At 31.4% G+C, this 22,547-nt stretch overlaps 1 protein-coding gene and 1 long non-coding RNA gene across 5 annotated transcripts; both read right to left on the reverse strand.

Moving 5' to 3' along the window:
* LOC108661725 lies at positions 671–2,432 on the reverse strand. Of its 2 annotated transcripts, none has more exons than XR_001927499.1 (3): positions 2,391–2,432; positions 1,656–1,738; positions 671–799 (listed from the first exon to the last, which is right to left on the reverse strand). It is a non-coding gene; the product is annotated as an uncharacterized LOC108661725 (long non-coding RNA). The 2 variants fall into 2 exon arrangements; XR_001927498.1 differs by lacking the exon at positions 671–799 and adding an exon at positions 1,304–1,348.
* LOC18601543 (protein FATTY ACID EXPORT 1, chloroplastic) lies at positions 5,047–11,881 on the reverse strand. 3 transcript variants are annotated; one of them, XM_018120092.1, is made up of 8 exons: positions 11,602–11,881; positions 10,944–11,290; positions 8,855–9,090; positions 7,159–7,396; positions 6,559–6,714; positions 5,745–5,791; positions 5,625–5,665; positions 5,047–5,517 (listed from the first exon to the last, which is right to left on the reverse strand). In XM_018120092.1, the coding sequence occupies exons 3-8, from the start codon at positions 8,975–8,977 to the stop codon at positions 5,424–5,426; spliced, it is 699 nt and encodes a 232-aa protein (XP_017975581.1). In that variant the 5' UTR covers positions 8,978–9,090; positions 10,944–11,290; positions 11,602–11,881; the 3' UTR covers positions 5,047–5,423. The 3 variants fall into 3 exon arrangements, with proteins under 3 accessions (XP_017975581.1, XP_017975582.1, XP_017975583.1); XM_018120093.1 differs by lacking the exon at positions 11,602–11,881 and adding an exon at positions 11,424–11,593; XM_018120094.1 differs by having other exon boundaries at positions 8,855–8,999; positions 10,944–11,872.

Here is a 22,547-nt window from a genome sequence, read left to right on the forward strand (position 1 = left end):
CTTATCAAAAGAAAGGTTACATGTTCGTCACTGCTCATTATATTGATGAATCTTAGAAGTTGTAAAGCTATATCTAGAGGTAAGCAATATTTATTCTAATTCTTTAAATTGTGTTATGTTATACATTAATGGTTTTATGAAAAAAATTTAAGCAAATTTATTAATATTATTGTCACGACCCGGTACTCCCCTCGAGCCCATGACAACCGCCGCGGTATCCCGGTAGACACTCATTACCCGGAATGTCAACTCGAAATCTCGCAAGGCTTTAATATCAGTTTCTCATTTCCCTTGTGAGCAACCATTGTCAAATATCGTGTTCTAAAAGATTTTAAGCTGTTTCCAACTTAAAACAAATAAAATATTAATTTTCGTCTCACAGGGGTATTTTGGTTATTTTTCTAAAAATTTCAAAACCAGCCAATAATGTAGTATATAAGTGCAGAACACATATTTCAAAATCAAAAATAAATTTAGATGTCTAAAACATTCGTTTAAAACGAAATTATGATTATTTGGATATAATAGGAAAATAAAATATATATTAAGTAAAATATTTTATTTTCTTATTAAACAATATTTTCAGAGTTATACGTAGATAATTTTGTAGCGTAAAAACAAAGTAAATTCATACATACTGTAATACAGTAAATCAGAGTATTTAATTTAATTTAATTTATAATGACCAGTGGGCCCCTGAATAACCAAAAGTAAAGAGGACTGTGAACCTATAGTTTGAAGGAATGCAAATCCAAGGGTAGTCCTCGATGAACTCAGCTATCTACAGCCTAATCTGAACCTAAAATGGGTGAAAAGGAGAGGTGAGATTTTATAATCCCAGTGAGTAAACAAACATCATCCGAAATATCTAAAGTCGAGTAAAATGAGACAACTAAAATATTTCATCTCAATATGTATTTCATAACATAAATGTTCATTTCATTTAAATATTCAACATGGCGTATGAGTATCTTAAAAGCTTGGCTCTTGTCAAAATCATACTCGGGGATACCTTGACCGAGGCATCTAACCGAGTCTGCCAAGGCTGTTAAAAAGTTCGTATACACGTAAACATAAACATATTTTTAGTTTGAAAAATACAGTTATTCCTTGGCGTTAGCGGAGTTCATCATCACAAGGTGGTTCGGCGTGACGTGAACTCTGTTCATACATCAGGAGATACCCTACGAGCCTCTCCGACCGAGGTATATATATATATATATATATATATCCGGATTCCATGCCCCTCTAATAGGCTGGTCCACAGAATCCACTCATTACAGCAAGCTAAACCCACCATATAATAAAATTTTAACAGCATGACAAGGCTAATATAATACTACCCAGCCTGCAAGAGTAAAATAAAACAATTCATACAATTCATAAAACACAGCCCAACCAGTCATGCCAACACAATAACAATATAACATAAGCCATCAATTTCCAATCATAAATTTGCAACATACTGGTGGTCTCCAATTACTCTATTTTCAAAATCGTTATTTCGTTTCAAGATAATTTATAAAATCTTTTCATTTAAACACATTTTTGTTTGCAAAACCTAAAATTAGCCATTTAACTCATTTTCATAAAATTTCATCAAAATCGAGTTAAAACATACTTTAGATAATTAAAATGATGATAAGGTTACTCACTATTTCGGAAGTCGAATTTCTAGAGTACTCTGACTACCGATCCTCGTGTACAATTTCCTTGCCTTTATCAGAGGATTCACCACCTAGACATAGTACAAAATTGAGAAACTTACTACATTGGTACTAAATCGAAATTAAACTAATTTAGACTACTAATGCATGATATGGAATGCAAAAATGTCCGAATAGATGTTTAAATACGGTATTCGACCTAATTCGCACTATTCTCGGTGTAATTGGCTAAAACCTCCTATTTAACTCCAAATCGATTTCTTTCACTTTCTACACTCCAATTATACTTAAAATACCTCAATGACTATGAATATGATTCAATTTATCAGTCCGAATCATAAATTGCACATGTCTATACATTAGGTAAAAATTCAGATTTTCATGCAAAAATTTCCCATTAAATTTCTAGCCTCACCAATAATTAAATATCACCAAAATATAATGAAATATCATCAATTTCAGCCTCAATATCCTCCCTAGAAAATTCGACCTCTTATGGGTAATGGGAGAAAATGAATTTTTTTCTTATTGTTTTGTTTCTAAATATGCTAAACTAACTAAAAATACTAACATAACTTAGAATCAAATCAATCCAACTTCATTCTCTCTCCATACCCATTTGGTCAGCCATGAATTGACCATGAAAACTTGATTTCTAAGCATGAAAAATGAAAAAGAAAGCATGGGTAGTGTAAATCACAAGATAAAATCACAAAATTTTACCTTTATTAACTTAATCTCTTGAAATCCCACACTTTTTCTTCAATTTTCCCACCTAGGTTTTGTTCTTTCTTTGTTCTTCTTCACTTCATGCTTTGGCCGGCCATAATGAAGAAAATAGGCTGATTTTTGTTGATTTTAAAGATAAAAAAAATAAATGGATATTAACATGCCATGTGTCACCATTTCATTGGCCCATTTTTATTTCTTAACTATTAAGCTTTCTCTCTCCACCATATAAATTCCTTCAATTATCCATGATAAAATTGGATAAAATCCATGTGCTGGATAAGTTTCGGGTGTGTAAAATTACAATTTTGCTCCTGGAATGGTAAAATTATCATTTTACCCTTATGCTTCAAAAAATACCGGGATCACAATTTTTTTCACTTTTCAACCTTAAATCATACTCCTATACTCAAATCATGCTCCAATAAGTCAAATGGGGCAAAAAAAATCTTTTCTAAAAATTTTCATTTTGTTCCTATGTGGCAAATGACCATTTTACCCCTAAGTAGTGAAAATTCCGGTTTGACTCCAAATTGATCCTCAAACTCTGAATTACCATTTTGAGTCATTCATGGACTGTGAAGCTCTTAATCTCACCTTAAAGTTCCTATTTGATCTAGTTCGAGGCTTAAATAAACTTTGTTGTACCTCTAGATACAATACCTATTTTTGTAAATTTTTCGGGACTCTTCTAGCATGCAATCATGCTATCATCACATGTATGTCATGATAGGCATTTTATAAAGTCAGGCTTTACAATTATTTTGTAAGCATATAGATTTGTATATGTCCCAAGACCTCACAGGATGGATGTTTTTACTTAAGAAATGATAAATGCTTCGACTGAATGGTATACAGAGAGCAAACTATCTGTGATTTAGCACTTTGCAAATGATTGCCAGAGATTTCTGACTATTCCTATTTCTACAGTTGCATCTGAGTTAGCCTTTAGCACTGGTGGGAGAGTGATGAATGACCATCGAAGTAGGCTTAAACCATATACTTTGGAGGCATTGATGTGCACTCAAAATTGATTGAGGAATGAAACGAAAGGTAAATAAACTCATTATATTTTTATTCCATTTGTTTTCTATAAAAAATTATCTATTATCCTAAGTGTTATATACATTCTTATTTTTTTTATTTGCATAGGATCATGTATAATAATTGAAAATTCAATTGCCATGCTGGTTGACACTGACACGGAAGAAGATGATTAAATTGTTCATGAGCTTGTCTTGTTATCAATTTGTAATATTGTTTAACTAGCTGTTTGGATATTTATTTTTAGTTATTTAAGTTTATATGGTTGTTGTTTGGATATTTATGTTTGGTTATTTAAGTTTATGTTATTTGTTTGGATCTTTGTGTTTAATTATTTAAGTTTATGTTGTTATTTGGATATTTGTGTATAGTTATTTAAATTTATGTCGTTGCATGGATATTTGTTTTTAGTTATTTAAGTTTATGTTTAAGATTATTGTTTTTGATTTTTTAAATTTAAATTTTATTATTTGTGTTTTTATTAATTTAATTAATAGTTAATTTTATGAAATTCGTAGAAAAATATTATTGTATATGTGTATGGATTCAAGTTCTGGTTCGAGTAACTGGATATTTATAAAGAAGATTTTAATAATTTTTTTATCTAATCGAATTCTTAAACGGGTTAGGATAATTATAAGGTAGTGAAAATATAATAAAGTTAGAGTTAAAATAAAAATTTTTAAAATTATTCGGATAGTTGACTTTTTATAAAATTAAAATTCAGATACCTCAAAATTATCGAATTTCCTACCTATTGACAACCTTAGTCGAGAGAGACCATAAAGTACTTTTTTTTTTATAATAAATCCTTGACTCACTTAAGAGCTGAGGTTCAAGAACTTCGAACTATTAAATGATAAAGACACTGGAATATATTCCAACAAGGTCCAAGGACTGAATCACCTATCCTCTGTCCTGATGTCACCATTCATACTAACCTATAAATATTTCTCGCTTTGGCCCATTGAATCTCACAATTTCATGTCACTAAATCTGACAGCTCGTAAATTGAAACTGATATAAACATTTACATGCCCAATCACAGTTTAGTACACATTTAATGTAGAATTTACGCATTTTAGTACACATTCAATATAGAATTTACGACTTCCCTTCGAAACCGTGATATACTCTTCTTCTCCAACAAAAGCACACCATCCTCAATGGCACCATGACATACTCTCCTATTTTAAGAAAGGCACACTATCCTAAATGGTACATCACTAATATCCCAAAAACTAACTCTGATAACAATTGTCATGATCAACATCAATCTGTTCGTTTTGGCTTGTCATTTTATCTCACAAAAAGCACTACACAAGTTGAAAATAATAACACCTACTCAATCATACTCTAGTACATGCCCCCTTTGAAACCGTGACACTTGACACCTGACATCTGCACAGACAACCTAAAAGCAAATCAAGAAGCATGGACTTTGGTGTCAGACCACAATCACAATCACCTCCATCTTCCATTATCTTATTACCAATTTTCAAAGCAAATTCTAAAAGCAATGGGTAGGAGCAACTAACCTCTAGTCTGTCTAGAACAAAGTTGTTCAATAAACAAATACAAATAATTTCTTAAATCACACTTATCACAAAAAAAGAACAAAAATTATACATATCAAATTTTGGTTCCGCAATATCTGTGTTGCTCCTTTTTCTTACAATCTGGTTCAGGAGTTCTATTACACAATTCAAATGCCACTATGCCAATGAAAGATGTAATTATGCCACATATTGATCCACTAAACCACTCATTTAGTTTGCCACAACATTATTTGCTATATGGAATGCTGCTTCCCACAAACCAAAGAAAACAATATCCTTTCTGAACTTGTAGTTGACCCACAATTTGCACTCATAAACAATGCAACTAGGACTCATTCACCAGTAAACTCAGTTCAAGTCAAAATACAAAATTACAAAAGGGGACCCTGAAATTTATATAACTAAGAACCTTTAAGCAGTCTCATCAAGATTGGTGACTGGCAGACGATTTCAACTTCTTTGGGGGTGGGTTCCCTCCAGAGATCACCACATATGAATAGAAGCACAACATTGCCGCACTGCATCATACAAAAATTTATCCCAGAGAAAAAGATGTGAATATGACTCACGCTAAAGATATTGGATTCATTGTTAACAAAAGCATTGACAGCTTTAAATTTAGTACCTTATAGCAGCATAAAATGCATTTGGAAAAAGCTTCTTTGTCTGCATTCGCATACCATTACAATGTTAGAAAAATTTGGCCAGAGAGAAAAATAAATAATTTGCACCAATGTGATAGTACCAATGAATAAGTCTGAAAGTTCTTCCAGAAAAGTACTGCTGCTAGTGCTGCAAGGTCAGAACACACACATAATGAGACAACCCATTCTAAATAACAGAACAAGGTGCACTTTCCAAATCATAAATCACGTAGCATATATATATATATATATGTCAGGCAAAGATCTAGCACCTTCACCATTTTCAAATATTCAGCATACACATTAAGACTGACGATACAGAGGCTATTGTTATTTTGCAACATTGAAATTATTTTCTAGAGCATGTTGCATCTTTGTTGGTGTGAACTCATAACTAGGCAAGCTTCTTGAACCAAATTTCTATATCCAATATCACTGGAACTAAGCCTTGTTGTCTCTTTGCCATGTACCAAAGTCTGCAATAATTTTACATTCCCCCTTGTTGAACCAAGTTTCTGGAATCGCTATGTACTGTGCTTTATTCTTGGTCTGCTTTTCAAATTGTTGCATTAAAATATTCCTATATCCTTAACCACCCCATTTCCTCTCTATAAATAGCCAACTATATGAACTTCTTAAAAAAGTGTTCTGCTAGTACGCATTTCAATAGACCCTAGTTCAAGAGTTTTCTATAACAAACAGACACAACAGGTCTCAGTAGATGCGTGGCTCTCTAACCTAACTAAATCAGAAGGGCACTGCTTGATCCTTAATTATCCAGATGCCTATTTGTACTGAATGGCTTCTAATTTATGTACTAATTTTTCCTTTACAGAAATGTAAAGTACCAAAAGGTCATATTTTTATGAATTCATTTTTCAAAGGATGCCTCAAGCCACAGAAAAGTTAAAATACCTGCTTGTCCAAATATGAACGGTAAACTTGATTTTCCTTGCCTCCAGATCTTCAAGCTGAAGGTGCTAAGGGCTAGCAAAGCACCTCCAAAGAGTATGGTAGTAGGGTTTCTCGAAAATACAAAACCAACAAGCCCCCCACTTAGAACAAGACCACCTGTCATAAATTAACATTCGAAGTTTTCACCACGAATCCGATTGTGTTATTTTGATAATTTATTGGACAAAAATTAAATGACAAAGCAAATATGCTATAAAGATCAAGCATAGAAAAATACACACACAACATTTGCAAATCACTCTAACAGACAATTATCTATGCTAAGATGATTACCAAGTCCTGAATTGATTGATACAGTAACAAGTAAAAACAATGCAAAAACAATGAAATTATATGAAAGAAGACTTAAAAAAAAGGAACGCTAACTGTGACAAAGCAATTTCAAATGCCAATATACCTAAACTTTATTATTTTTTCATCCATATGAGTAAATAAATGATCAACCTAGCAATTGTTCATGCAATGGAAACCATATTCAATAAATATTTCAACATGTATCATGCAGAGATGCACAAATTAAATCTCACACTGCATACTCACCATAAGGAATACCGAAACAGAAATCATGGATTTTTGCTGCCCTTTTCGGTTGGATGATATTGTGTTCCTCTATTGGTTCACTTGTACTTTCAGGAACATGCCCTTCAACATTCAGATATGACTTAGTTGACTCTTCTATAAATGGTTTTGATCCCTCCACCGCAAATCTTTGTTTAGTTTTAAGTTCAGAACTAGTAGCTTCTGCACCATGCCCATCAACACTCATAACAACAAATGACTGGAAATTTGAAGCAGTTAGTATCATTTCCATTTTTCCACAAAGACCAGTTTCTTTAAACTTTACAAAGATATGCATATCCACACTACTGCACACACATATAGACATTAAGAATATAATATTAGAGCATCAACAACCCTAATATTTGCTTAAACTTTTGCTATTTTATATTTGACTAGCATTTATGTTAGTATTTGAGCAGAATTAATACTTGTCACTTCATTGCTTCAAACATTTCAACATAATTGCTAATCTAAAACAAAAGTATGAAAACTTAAGCAAATATGAAAAAATAAGCCTTCATTCAGTTGTTATTTTTTTCTTTTTAATTTTTTTTCCACTTCCTAAAAGTTGCTAATAAGCAAAAAAAAAAGTTGTAATAAATTATATTTAATCTATACTAAACAAATAGTTAAAATAGAAAAGTATTTAATTCTAAGAACACATATTCAAACATAATTGCCAAATAAAAGTACACTCACGCCTTTTGGTATGAGTAAAAGTAAACATACAGCTAAAATACAATAGTATTCAACACTAAGAACACTTATTCAAACATAATTGTTTCGTAAAGTAAACTCATGCTTCTTGTTATGAGAAATGCTAAAGTGTTCATCTGTTAGACTAGTCTGACTCTCTTCTATTATTTTTCTACCCATCACTTTTCAATACACTTTTAATCATCATATAAAGGAACAATATCCACGTTCTATGGATGGGTACTATATATGTGAATGATGATTAAAAGTGTATTGAAAAGTAATGGATAAAAAAGTAATGGAACAGAGTCCTATCTCTATCCAACATTTGGACTAATCAAAAGAAATAAATGCCGTTAATTTGTTATTTATTACTTCCATACCATTTCCGAGCAATTGAATTGTTCAACTGTCAAACAAAAGAACACCCTTTGTCCTATTATGTTTGTCCACATTTAACCTTTTAGATCAAACGAAATTAATTTTGACCTTCATTATTAAAAATATCATATAGAATTAAATCTCAAAAAATATATTTTTAAAAGTTTTTTATTCAAAATTTTTAAAAATTTTATAGCCTAATGTGGTTTTTTTTTTTAAAAAAGAATAAGGATCAAAGTTGAGTTCACTTCACAAGAAAAAAGCCAATGACAACAAACATTTTTGGATGGAGAGAGTATTACTCTTTTGTTATTCACAATGTTTAAACTTTAATTTCTAAGGGCACCTTAAAAAAACAGAAGATAAAAATAAGCAGTAAACAGTAACAACAAAACAGAATCTAAAATAATTAACCATATCATAAAAAACAGATTAATGTCCATTTTAAACCACAAAAAACACAATAAAATTGCAAAGCTAATAGTTTTCCATTTTAAACTGGGAATTAAAACACATAAAGCAATGATCAACAACATGTTAAGGAATCCAATTTTACCCATACATTTCATTTTATAAATTAAAAAATATATATAATTACCTTGGGACGAGTGATTGGACAAAAAATGGATCGTGAGTAGAGCTGTAATTTCCGATTGATTGAAGAGAAACAAGTCAGCTGACAAACTTTTGTTGTTGGTGGTGCTGTCGTTGATGTTGCCATTTTGAATTAGACAAATAAAAAACTAAAAAAATAAAAATTAGTAGATTGAAAATTGCTTCTTTTTTTGTTTTTTTTTTTTCAGCAGCAATTCAAATCAAGATTTTTCCAGCAGCCTGTGTCAAACAGCAAACAGAAAATAGAAATTAAAGTGAAAATAATTATTAGGTGTACAATGAGTGTTGTAATTGGAAATAATTAGGAAAATTTCATATAATATTAATTGCTGACACTTTGGGTGTAGAAGTAAATTTAGGCACCCAACATTTAATACTTATTTATTGAAAAAAATTAATACTTTTGTACTATTCAAAAACCTAACTTTGTACAATATAAAGATTTATGTACTCAGCATGTAATACTTATTTATTCAAGAAGAAAAGACATTTAATATTTCATTTATTGACTAAAAGCTGAACTTTATATAATATACAGAATATAGATGATATAATATTGACAGTTGACATTTAAGGTGATAAATGGACAATTGCTTTGTGCCAAAATTTCCCACCACCTTCCATGATGGTCATAAGTGATAGGTCCTTGTCCCTGACTAAATTTCCTTCCTATAATCAGTGACAAAGTAGATTTATCTTCACATCTAAGTAACTACGGTGCTATACAAATTGAAAAGGTAGATCATTTGAAATTTTTTTGCCCATTATATTTTAATGGGCAACAATCAAGAATGTTGCAACTACAATGAATATGTACATCTCTATGCATATCATATTTTCCTATGATTTCTTCAACTATTTTTTTTGGGAGAGGGTGGGAATTATTTGGTAATGGAACACACAATCTCCACCCTCTTGCTGAAAGTCACAAGCGAAGCAAACAGCACAGAACAACACTATTATTCTTCATGAACTAGATAATAACAACATATGACTACATCAAATTTATGATCCGTGGCTGGAAAGGAGCTTATTCCACAACTTTATATTCTAATTGAGAATCTGAAACGAATTTCCCTGTTGGCCTTAATCACAGAAAAGCAATTTCCTCACAGATACCACTAACCCTAGCAGAAAGGCAAAATGACAGATCGAATTTGAACCACTGGATTAAAGAACTATAGAACCTTAATATTCCTTATCTTTTCACTTAATTTCAAGTAAAACAATAAAAAAGCTCTGAAAATAAAAATTAAATAAAAAAGGATGGTGATTAAAATATGGTTTTACCTTCCAAAGCAGTGATTTCTTGAAAGCAATCAAGGAGAACCAGTTTTAGGGTTTCAAAACCGACTTTTGGGTTTCGTGGAAACCCGATTTTAGGGATACAAGGAGAACCGGCACTAGAGTTGCATGGGAAACAGGTTTTAGGATTTCTAGGAAAATGGTTTTGGGTTTCAAAGAAAACCAATTTTACGGTATTGAAGAGAAACGGTTGTAGGGTTTAATGGAAAACCGGTTTAAGAAATTGAGGACAAATTGTTTTAGGGTTTCATGTAAAAAAATTTCTGTAACAGTAAAATTAACAAAACTTCAACTTCCCTGCAAATTTGAGATCATATTGGGATGAATTTCCATGTATATATCAAAAACTTACAATCAAGCAAAATTTTTAACAACTCCATAAATTCAAATGAATCCTTTTAAAATCCTAAGAATATAAAACCAACATTAACATTAGTCTATCAATTTAAACATGATAAGATAAGTACCCATTTTGGGAGAACTACCTATACCATAACATAATCTCTAAATAAAATGAAACATAAAAATCAGTCAAACAAGACCAAACCCATTACTTGGAAATGAGTAAAAAGCTAAGATTAATAATCAAATCCCAATCGATGCAACCAAATGAATCCTTATAAGTTCCCTTTTGCCATTTATTCAAAGAGAAAACTAAATACAGATCTAACAGAAATTTGTAAGATTAGCTAAAGCATATCAAACAGAAAATAATAAACAGATTATTATTAGAAGTAAAAGAGCTGAGCTAGTGGACTGACACTCACCTGAGAGACACGGTGGCTTGCCAAACTTTGTGGTGGAATTGGAAAGAAAGGAGCGAATTTGGGCTATGGGATCTTTGTTTTGTTGATAAAGAAGCGTGGTCGTTTATGTGTAGTTGTTGTTTTTGTTGGTTTTCGCTATATTTTTTTGATGGCAACTGCACCAGTAAAGTCTCAGCCTTTACACAACTTCAACTTTCCGTTTCTGAAATGGGGAACCCACTGAGGTGGTGGTTCTTCAACCGCCACCGCTGACCACTGACGTTCTCCTGAATCCGACTCGGACCACGACCGTCTCCGTCGGACGCGTGTCGGGTCACGCTCCACCCGCATTCACCGCTTATCCTTCCCTCCCCCACCAAAACCCATCAAAGAAAGCCACCAAGAAGAAGAGCAACAACAACAAGAAGAGCTTAAAGACGCGAAAAGATGAATCTGAAGAAGAAGAAGAAGAAGAAGAAGAGGAGGAGACGGTGCAGAGACCGTGGAATTTGAGGCCGAGGAAGGTCGTGGTGGAAACGACGGCGGTGGTGACAGCGGCGATGGAGAACGTGAGTAAAACGGCGGCGCCGAAGTCGATGAGATTAAGGGAAAACGGAGGGATTGCAGCAAAGAAAGAAATGAGGATATTTTGGATCAAGGGAATAGATCGACGAAAGACCTTTGTGATGACAGGTTCAAGGCCCGCAAGAAGACCCAAGAAATGGCCCAAGAATATTCAGAAACAGCTTGATGAAAGAGCAAATCTTTGTGTGTTTTCGACGACCGATTACACAAGTTTAGGAGTGACTTCCGTTCACATATGGATTGCATACCTTCTTCAATCAATCTACATTAATTTTAGCTTTATCTTTCTTAGCTTGATTCAAGCTGATCTATCTTCATTCTAGCTTTATTTGTGCTGATTCAATCTTGCCCTTTGTATCCACACTCGAGTTATCTATGATATATATAAAAGCATGTATGTGGGTAAAATTTTTTATTAACAAAAAGGGCATCTTCAGTCCTCTTGTTTTTTAATTGCCATTTTATATGATTTTTCTCAATTATTATTTTCAATTATAACAATAAATCTAAACAACTAAATTACTTTTTTGATCACCTAACGTTCATAAGTGTTGTTGTGGTTATTTAGCTATGAAAAGATTCCAAATCTACCATCTAACATTCCACGTCACTATACTTTGTCAAGTGAGATATTCACTTTGAAAATAAAAACGAAAAAATATTTTTACGGTAAAGAAATTAATTTAAATTCAATAAAATTTTATAATGATAATAATAGTAAAAGACATACACAAATAAGGGAAAATGAGATATATAATGTATTGCTTACTTAATTTTTCGAGATTTTTTATTTTGATCACTTAATTTTTCAACATTTTTTATTTATATTACCCAACTATGAAAGATAATGCTTCTGTTCCTTTCAATGTGAATATGCCACATGACAAAAGTATGATAATGTGGAATACTATTTAACAATAACAATAACATTTATAAATACCGATGATCAGATGTTATCTTTTAAGGTTAGGTTACTAAAACTAAAAACTTTGAAACGTTAAATGATTGAAAAGGTAATTTAGTTATTATAAATTATTAGTAATAAGATGTATTTGGTGTATGGATAAGATTCCTAATTTCATTGAATCACTTTCATTAGAAAAAGATTTACTTGGCTTAGAATTCATTGTTCATTATATTTCTAAATTGTAGTCATATTAAACATTTTTAGTTATATATTTAAAAATAAATTAAGATATAAATATTCGTGTGCAACGTACATGACTACAAATACTAATTTTCAATTAAAGTCCATTTAAAACTTAGAAAGGCTTGCCTTGAATATAAGGTAATAGCAAAGATTGAGGCAAATTAATTTAGGATATAACACTACTTAACAAAGAAAAGTGAATTTGTGAAACTTTCAAATGTGCAACATGATGTAAGGCACTGAATAGTTGTCACTTTTGGAGGGTTCTCATCGTTCAACCATTTTATAAATAGGAGGGTCGCATGTTGGCTTTAACAAGCTGTAGGTTGAAAGATTGTTATCGTTGTTTCATTTTTTTTTATTGTTTTAACAATTTTTTTGAAGTATTTAAGGCAAGCTTTAGAATTAAGCCTTAAATAATCATACAATTATGCAGAAGCCTGTGCCTATTTAATTTCTTATCTGTTTGTGTTCTTCAAGTGATTAAGAGAATCCTTATACAGGGGTTATTATAGTTTGAAACTACATCTTCAAGCCCTAATTTCATATTAGATTGCTCATACAGGAAGTCTGTTCGGTTTCTTATACTTGTGCATTCATTTCCTCCATTTCTTTCCAATTACAATGAATGTACATTTACCTTCTTGTGCATGATTCCATATACATTTGATTTTGAATTTTCTCCATGTTTGGGTCGTTAGTTATACTATGATTTGTTAATAAATGCTATGCTCAATAGATCCTGCTGACTGCATGAAGCATCTATCCAAATCTCTCAAAGCATTAGAAAAGGTATGGTGCAATAATTTTGTTTCCTAGCTATATTTATGAGCCTCTCTACTTTTTGTAGTGCAACTATGGGGTTCAACTACTATTGAAGAGAAAATAGAAATTTCCAAAGAAAGGGAACAAGAAATGCTTTATAAAGCAAATAAAAAAGAAATGGTTTAAGTTGTCAAGGCTTGACCTTAAAGAAAGGAAAATTTATAAGTACCTGCAGCTGCTACACTTCAACTGATGAACATGTGCATCTAACTTTTAGAAGTCTACATTTAGCTGATCTCCATATTAGAAAAGGAAAAGTTAAGGAGAAAATAAAATAGGAAACTCAAAGATGTAATAATAATAATAATAGTAAAAGACAGCTATGGCAAGAAGAAAGCTGACATAGACTGAGATCTTACAAAGCTATGGTGAGATCATTGAGCAGTTTTTTAGAATCATCAAAGAAGAGAGAAACAACTTCAACAACAAAATCTGGATTGCTCTCATCTTGAAGCTCCTGAAGTGGTAAGAACTGACCGTCCAAGAATTCTCTCACCAACAACAAAAACAACCACCCAAAACAGAAACTATCAAAACAAGACCAAGCAAAAAGAAAAACAAGACAAAGCAAACAAATCACACATACCAAAACCAAAACAAAAAAACAAGGCAGCAAGTTGGTAAGGACTTTCAATGGTCACGGCAAAGACTTTTGCAGCAAGCACTACAACATTATTGACATGTGGCCACAAAAAAATGTGCAGCCATAGGTTAAAAATCTGCTCCCTTAAATTAAGGCTACACTTAGAAAAAGTGTAACCTTAACCAATGTATGAAAAAGTTTAGCTATACTTTTTTATGAGATTTTGCAACAAAATTAATATGCAGCCACATAATATATAGCTGCAATCCTAAAATGTATGACAGCATTTAAAATATGCACTTATATTGTATAATAACAACACATTCTACATTCTAATATGTTACAAAAAGGTTCAAATTTTATAAATTTAACAATTTTACAAATTTTATAGCAGCCCATAAGGTAAACCATGCAAATTTTACAAACTTTACAGTAAATATTGATCATCAAAGAAATTTTTTTTGTTAAGTCATTCATGCATTTTCATTATTAGAATGTAAGATACAAAGTACTGGATAACAAGCTAGCAGGAAAGGCTCATGTAACCAGTTTAATTACATTGAAACAAACAGTCCAAATAACGCCTCATCATAATAGAATCATGGGCAAAATCAAAACAAAGAGCCAACAAACAACAATCATGACAGCAAGTTCTTTCTATTTTCATAACCAGAATCAAAGCCAAGCAATCAATAAAGTGCTGTATCTCATTCCTGGTTTCGCAAGTTGATAAGCACAATGGTTGCCTTCAAGGGGATATGTTTGAATGTTACGTGTCCTATGGCTTCACACAACAAATCAATGTGTGAAAAGGCATTTCAAAAATCCAATATCATAATAAAAAAAAAGGCATGAAAAATAAACAAGAATAAATTCAACACTTACTGGCAGAATCTCAATGTCTGAATTTGAACTCAGATAAAATCTTAATCACAACAGTAAACTCAAATAAGTTTAACACTTCAGCACACACTGCAAACATAAAAAGAAAGTCCAAAACAAAGGAAAAGAAGAAAAAGAGAAAAAGAGAAAAAGATTGTTGCAGTGTAGTAAAAGTAAATAACTTACCGCTTGTTGAATGCCATTGATGTAAATAGCTTCAGAACAAGTAGATGGGGGTGGACACAAAAAAAAAAAAAAAACAAAAACAATACATAAAAAGCATATTTGACTACATTCCAGTATATAACAATAAAGAGTTAGTTGGCTATCTGTAGATACTAGATTTTGGTTAATACTGTTACTCTAAAGAATTATGTTGCAACATAATGTTGTATAGAGAACAACCAGAACAAGTGAAGTGTTACTTCACGCAGAATAACTAGAACAAGTGAAGCGTTACTTCACGCAGAATAAGTGAAGCGCTACTTCAAGTACTACTTAAAGCAGAACAATTAGAAAAAGTAAAGTATTACTCCATATGGAACAACTAATACAAGTAGAACAGCCACTTTGAATAGAATAACCGCTTCACTTGGATGATAGTGAAAGTAGCTCAGAATAAGTGGCAGGGTTCATGGGTTACTTTCATCTTGGGATGTTTTAGAGAGTTTGGCTTGGTGGCTGAGATATGGAGGTAGTTAAGAGGTCTTCCTCTTAACCCTTTCCTGAAGTACAAGTGTTTCACCCTCTTATCTTGCTCTCGTATACTTATTCATGTACAGCTTATTCTCTTATACCTATTCTCGTACAGCTTCTTCTCTTGTACCTATTCTTGTACACCTCTTTTCTATTACCTTTACTTGAGAACAAGTCTTACTACATTCAATTACAGTAACGGTTACTTTCATTAATATTCTTCATAATAATGTCATTCATTAGGCGCATTAAAGCCTATTTTTATGTAACAGCCACTTTTAGTACTATATATAGAGCCTCACAATTCATTTGGGGGGACTCTTCTCTCCCCCTCAAAGCTAACACAGTCTCAACTTGAGAGCTTCTCTCTCTAAATTCTCTCTCTAATTATTTTGTACTCTCTAAGTTTTTTTAAGTCTCTTCTTATTGTCTTCCACCTGCCACAGCACTTAGTACTTCAGGAACTGCTTCAATCTTCCTCTCTGCCGCCTATGGCACATCATTTTACTTGTTTGCAACGCTTCCTCTCCCTATCACAAGAACCCTCTTTACACTATCAAATTAATGATACAAAAAAAAAAAAAAAAACGAAACTCTTCCTAGAACAAAAGAAAGACATGATAATTGCAAGAAGATATCTATAAGTATATATAAAACTCTAAAATCAAATAAAAAACTGAAAATGTATCAATGGGATAAAATAATAAGTTAAAATCTTACTTTAGTATTTCTTAATTGCAAATGCAAAATCAATCCTTCCTTTGATTCATTTGCAAATGCAAAATCAAGAAATCGTCTAATTCCATCTATGTATCCTTTACTTAATCTAGAGCAATACATCCAACTTTTATCTATCATCTTTATAGAACTACTCAAATTCATTGAAAAAAAATTATTGAAAAGTAAATCTACTTATGATAATTGTACAAATTATCTAGTTTTCTTAATAAAGACATATAAATTATATATTTATCTTAATAAAGACATATAAAATATTTGCATGCATATTAAAGTATTCAAAGGTGTTAATATACATATAATAAATATGGAGGCCATGCTTTTACTAATATGTTTTTATAGAAAATGCTAATAAACTTTCAATCTTTGATTGAAAACAAAGATTCTTAGTTTATTTATTTATGATTCACATAACACAATGGTTTAACTTTCTTTAAGTCAATTTATTTTCACACTATGCCAGTTGCGTGCTTACATTAGGGGTTATTTGAACCTTGTATCATGAAATTTTTTTTGACCCACGAGATTGAATAAGCATGGTGTAATGATGTGAGATAAAGCCACCATAAAATCTTCATTTTTTGGGTGAAGATAAGCACTATCATAGAGTTTATCACAGAGTTTCTTTAAGTCATCCATCATTGACTAAAACACAAAAGAAATCAAAGGAAAAAACACCGAAAACTTAACTATGTCAGATTCTCAAGCAACCAAAGTCATCTGACTCCTACAATCAAAGAGACAAAATAAAAACCACTAACTGCAATCAAATAGAAAACAAAAAAAGGAGAAAATTAATGAAAAGAAAGACCAACTTAAAGTCTTAAATTCTTATAAATCAATAAAAGAAAGACCAACCTAAGCAATCCTAATTTGCAATCAAAATCCTTAATTAGTGTTAAAGGAAACCCTAATATAAACTTAAAGTACGTAAATCAGGCTCAAAATAAAAAGAAAATGTGAGGAGAAACAGAGTGTGTCAAACCCTGTTTTATAAAATAATTACAACGTCATTTACATGTTCAATAGAGTGGTTACATATTTAGGAAGTTTGAGAAATCGTTAAAAGATGATATTGCCCCTAATGGTATAATTAAGTCGATTAAGCCTCAACTAGTTCAAATAGGAATTTTAAGGTGAAATTAAGAGTGTCATAGTTCAGGGATGACTCAAAATGGTAATTCGGAGTTCGAGGATCAATTTGGAGTCAAACCGAAATTTTCACTATCCAAGGGCAAAATGATCATTTGCCACTTGGGGACAAAATGAGAATTTCTAGAAAAGATTTTTTTTGGTCCCATTTGACTTATTGGAGTATGATTTGAGTATTGGAGTATGATTTGAAGGTTTAGAAGTGAAAAATTTTAATTTCGGTATAATTTGGAGTATAGAGGCGAAATGGTAATTTTGCCACCCGGGGGGCAAATCGATAAATTTTCACCTCGACATTTGTCCAGACCAAGGGATTTTATTCATCATGGAAATGGATAAACATGAGAAATGTGTGGTGGAGAATTAAAGAATTAAAAGTCAAATATTTAAAATTTGAACCAATAAGGAAATGCCATGTGTCATGTTTTTATTATTTTATTATTTCTTTATAAAAAGGCAAAAAATATCAGCCCATTTCTCCCATAGTGATCAGCCAAACCAGAAGAGAAGAGAAACCAAGGAAGAACAAACCCTAGGTGGGACAAATCAAAGAGAAAGTGTTGGAATTCAAGGATTTGATCAAGCAAAGGTAAAATTTCTTTGATTTTGCTAGTGATTTACCTTACCCATGCATTTTCCCTTAATTTCCATGGTTAAATTACATGTTTTCATGATGAATTCATGGCTGGTCAAAATGGGTATGGAGAGAGAATGATCTTGGATTGGTTTGATTTTTAGATATGTTAATGTTTTTAGGTGATTAATGATGTGTAGCATGAAAACAAGTGCAGAAAACCACCAAAGGTTTGGAACCCATCAATAGTCGAATTCTCTAAGTGAATAAAGAGGAAGAATGGGATGTTATTCTAGGTGATTTGATTAAGAAATAATAGTTTTTGGTGTAGGAATTAATGAATTATGGAGAGAAAATTAAGTAGGAAAAATCACGGAGTCAGTGTACCATTATTGGCTGAATTTCTAGGGGAATATTAGCTGATGATCTTGATGTTTATTTGAGGAATTATGATGAATAATGATGAATTATGAGCCTAGAAAAATAATGGGAATTTTCGGAGTAAAAATAAGAATTTTTACCCACTAAGGGTATTTTCATAATTTGCTATCGGGACTGATAAATTGAATCTCATTCACAGTCACTAAGGTAATTTAAGTATAATTGGAGTGTAGAAAGTGAGAAGAATTGATTTGGAGTTAAATTGGAGATAATAGGCCGAATTAGGTCAGCACCGCATTTAAGCTGTAGTCGGATAAGTTGCATGTCATATCATGCATATATACCGAGCCTGAATTGATTTTATAATGGTCAAGCATTGATGTGGTGAATTATGTATTGTACATTGTGGATAGGTGGTGAGCAAATTACACTGGTAAAAGTACCAAAATTGTGCTTGAAGACTGGGATTAGGAGTACATCGACTCCTAGAACTGTGAGTGGACAATTTATCGTCTTAAATATCTAGAGTAATTATACTTGTTTGATGCTTTTATTGAATGGTGAATTTAAATTATAAAATATTATGTTTTCCAATTAAAATGTTTTTTAATAAAAAATGAGATTTATACTGGTTTTGAAAACTAATATTGTTTTGGGAAAATTGAGTATATGGAGACTGTGTTGAAATTTATGATTTTATATGTTATTGAAATTGTGGCTTATGACACTATGGTAGCATGATGGCTAAATTTTTGAGGTTGGCATGAAATATATGAACAGTTTTGGATTGGTCTCGGTAGACTGGATTACATTTTATTCGCCATATTATGCTACTGGAATTTTTATGGGTCTGGTGGTATATTAAACGGTCACTGCAGTGGTGGGGGTTTCCGTGGACTGCCTATGAGAGGGGCACGGTAACTCAATTATATACTTACCTCCGGGGGGAGATGTTGGGTGAAGTATCTCCTGAGGTATGATTTGAGTGCACCTCACGTTCGGGCCACCACGTGAGAGTGAGACTCAGCCAACGCCAAGGAACGGCTGTGTGTCAGATGTGAAAACATGTTTATGGGTATGGGTCATTGAACAGCCTTGGCGGTCTCAGTGGGATACCTTGACGAAGGTACCCGCGAGAATGATTCTGGCAGGGGCCAAGTTTAAGAAATTCATAAGCCGAAAAATTTTGATGAAAAGAAATTATTTGGTATAGATTGAAACGAATTTTATGTTATGAACATTATTGAGATATAATGTTTTTATATTGTCTCCATCTACTTGGCTTTAGATGCTTTTGATGGTAATTGTTTACTCACTGAGATTATGTAATCATAATCTCACCCCTCTTCCTATCTATTTTTCAGGCTCAGGACAATTTGTTGATAGTTGATTAAGACGAGAATTAATCTCAGAGTTACATCCTAGAAAGTAAGGGTTCGTAGCCCTACATCTTCTTAGTTAGTTGGGGGCCCACGTGTCACTGTTAAAGTAATTTTATTCTTCAGTTATTTGATTTAAAGTATGTATGAATATATTTAGCTTTTACACCATGTTTTTGGCGAGTTTCGATATTTTCGAAGAAAATGATGAAAATGCCCCTGTGAGCCAGAAAGTAATATTTTATTGTTTTGATTTGGAAATGACTTATGATTTTTTTGAAATGTGAGATTTAATAACTGTCGCTCACCGGGGAGATGCGGAAGTTGATGCTAAGCCTTGCGGGGTTTCGATCGGCATTTGGGGTAATGATTGCTTATTAGGACGTCGCGGTAATTGTCACGGGCTCGATGGGAGTTCCGGGTCGTGACAGAGTGAGTACCTGAATCAAAATCAGAAACTTAAATATGAAGAGTTGCTTGAAACTTACACAATAAAAGCCATATTCAACATTTGTTCAAAACTTTAAAAATTTAAAATTCAAATAAATTTGAAAAATTAAGGAAAAAATAACATAAAATCAAAAGAGTTGAGAAAATTTCTAACCATTTCTTTAGATCCATGCCAATCGAGAATTTTCTTAATAGCCAATTGGTAAAAGTGAACAAAGAAAGAAAAAGAGATTTACCTGTCTTAGAAAACTTTAGAGTAGAAAAATTGAAAGTTGAAAAGTCTGAAAAATTTTGGTTAGAAATGAAGAGAAGCTAGTCAATTTAAGCAATTGGAGAAAGAGTTATAAACTTAGTGTGATTTTCCAAGAAAAAGCATTGGATGTAAAAGGTAATGGGCTTTTGTTTTTTCGGCTGTTCCGTGGGCCATTGTCTACTTTGCATTTTTTTATGGGTTTCTCTCCTTTTAATTCTTTTACGTGATTACACTTCAAATAGTGTAATTAAATGAAATGTAATAAGTGTAATATGATACATTTAGTTACACTAGAATAAATGCAGCTAAAATTATGCAGTAAAACGGTAAAAATGTTGTAGTGAAGAGGCAAGGGGCAACCAGTCGAGTTTTAGAAAAGAAAATTTGGTAAAGTGACTTCAAGGGAGACGGGCTAGGGTTAGGGATTTGAGACTTAATTTTATTACAAAAATTATAAAATCAATAAAAGTTTAAATGTTTTTATTTTATAAATAAATGAATAATTATCAATAACAAATTTTAATATATTTATATTAAATATTACTATATAAACTATAAATATTATAAAATTAATATTTTTAGATATTCATAATATATTATACATCAATGTTTACTATAATATATTTAATATTATTAAATTGTAAATAAATTAAATATTATTTTATTATTTATATAATATATTATTTATTATATATTAACTAAATTAATTATATTTAAAGTATTAATTAGTTATATAAGAATAAGTATAAGTTATATATTAATTTTATATAGTATATATTTATGTGTATTACTTTATTGCATATATATATATATGAAATGACACAAATTATATGTTATAATGTTATATAAAATAAAGTTTGTATAAATAATAACTAATTGTAAACAATATGTTTTAAAAACTAGGATGATAAGTAATGAAATTATTAAGTATAGTCATATTAATAAAATTTATTATAAGTTATAGTAATGTTTATGTACAAATAAATATATGTATATTAAGACACATTTATAAATAAATATATATAGTTATTAAATATTAAATAATAAATATTAATGACTATGATTATAATTTGTATATATACATATAATAAACTAAAAAATTATAAATAATAAACTAATATATTTTATGCATATTATTAATTAAGTTTACTATCATTCTTCTTAATTTATATTAACTAATAATATTACATCAAGTATTATTATGTTTGTATACCTTATATGGTTTTTTTTTTAAAGCTGAAAATTCTCGTAGGGCCTAGCTACCCTGTAAACATTTCATTAATAATAAAAAAAATAAGTACAAAAGGGAGGGGACATGAACCGAACCTCCAGAGTTACATGAGATTGAGAAAGATTAAGAAGAGTGCCTAAAATGGAATGTTTCATTTTATGAACATTTTTTTGACTATGGTCATAAAATTGAAACACTTCTATATTACAAGAATCTATGAAAATGAAATAATGAAAATAACAAAAATAAATTAGGAGTACTACTCCTTTACATTTATCTAAAGCGAACATAAGGTAAACTAACTTTATCTAATATAAGAATACCTCTAAGCTGACCTTCTGCTTGTGGAAAAACTTGCAGGTTTTGGTGTGTATGTCCCTGATTTGAGAGATGATTTGCAGCCTGATTCCTTTCTCTATGGATGTGCAAAATCTAAAAAGCGATACCACTTAAGCATCTACGAATGGAAGCAAGCAAATATCGAGTCGTAGAGGATCCTTAGTGGCCCTCATGTATCATTTGTACCACTACTTTTGCATCCATTTCTATCCAAAGTCTAGTAACATTGTACTTAATACACAAAAGTAGACCCCTATGTAGTGCCATTAACTCTGTCTGTAATGAATTATAAGGTCCAAAATTTTCAAAAAATCCAAAAATCATGGTACTTGTATGATCTTGAAGAAGTCCACCTCCAGTAGCGTTTTGAAAATTATGTTTGGAACTACCATTAACATTTAACTTAA

The sequence above is a fragment of the Theobroma cacao genome, chromosome 4 (genome assembly GCF_000208745.1).
Source record: "Theobroma cacao cultivar B97-61/B2 chromosome 4, Criollo_cocoa_genome_V2, whole genome shotgun sequence".
Taxonomy (NCBI): Eukaryota; Viridiplantae; Streptophyta; class Magnoliopsida; order Malvales; family Malvaceae; genus Theobroma; species Theobroma cacao.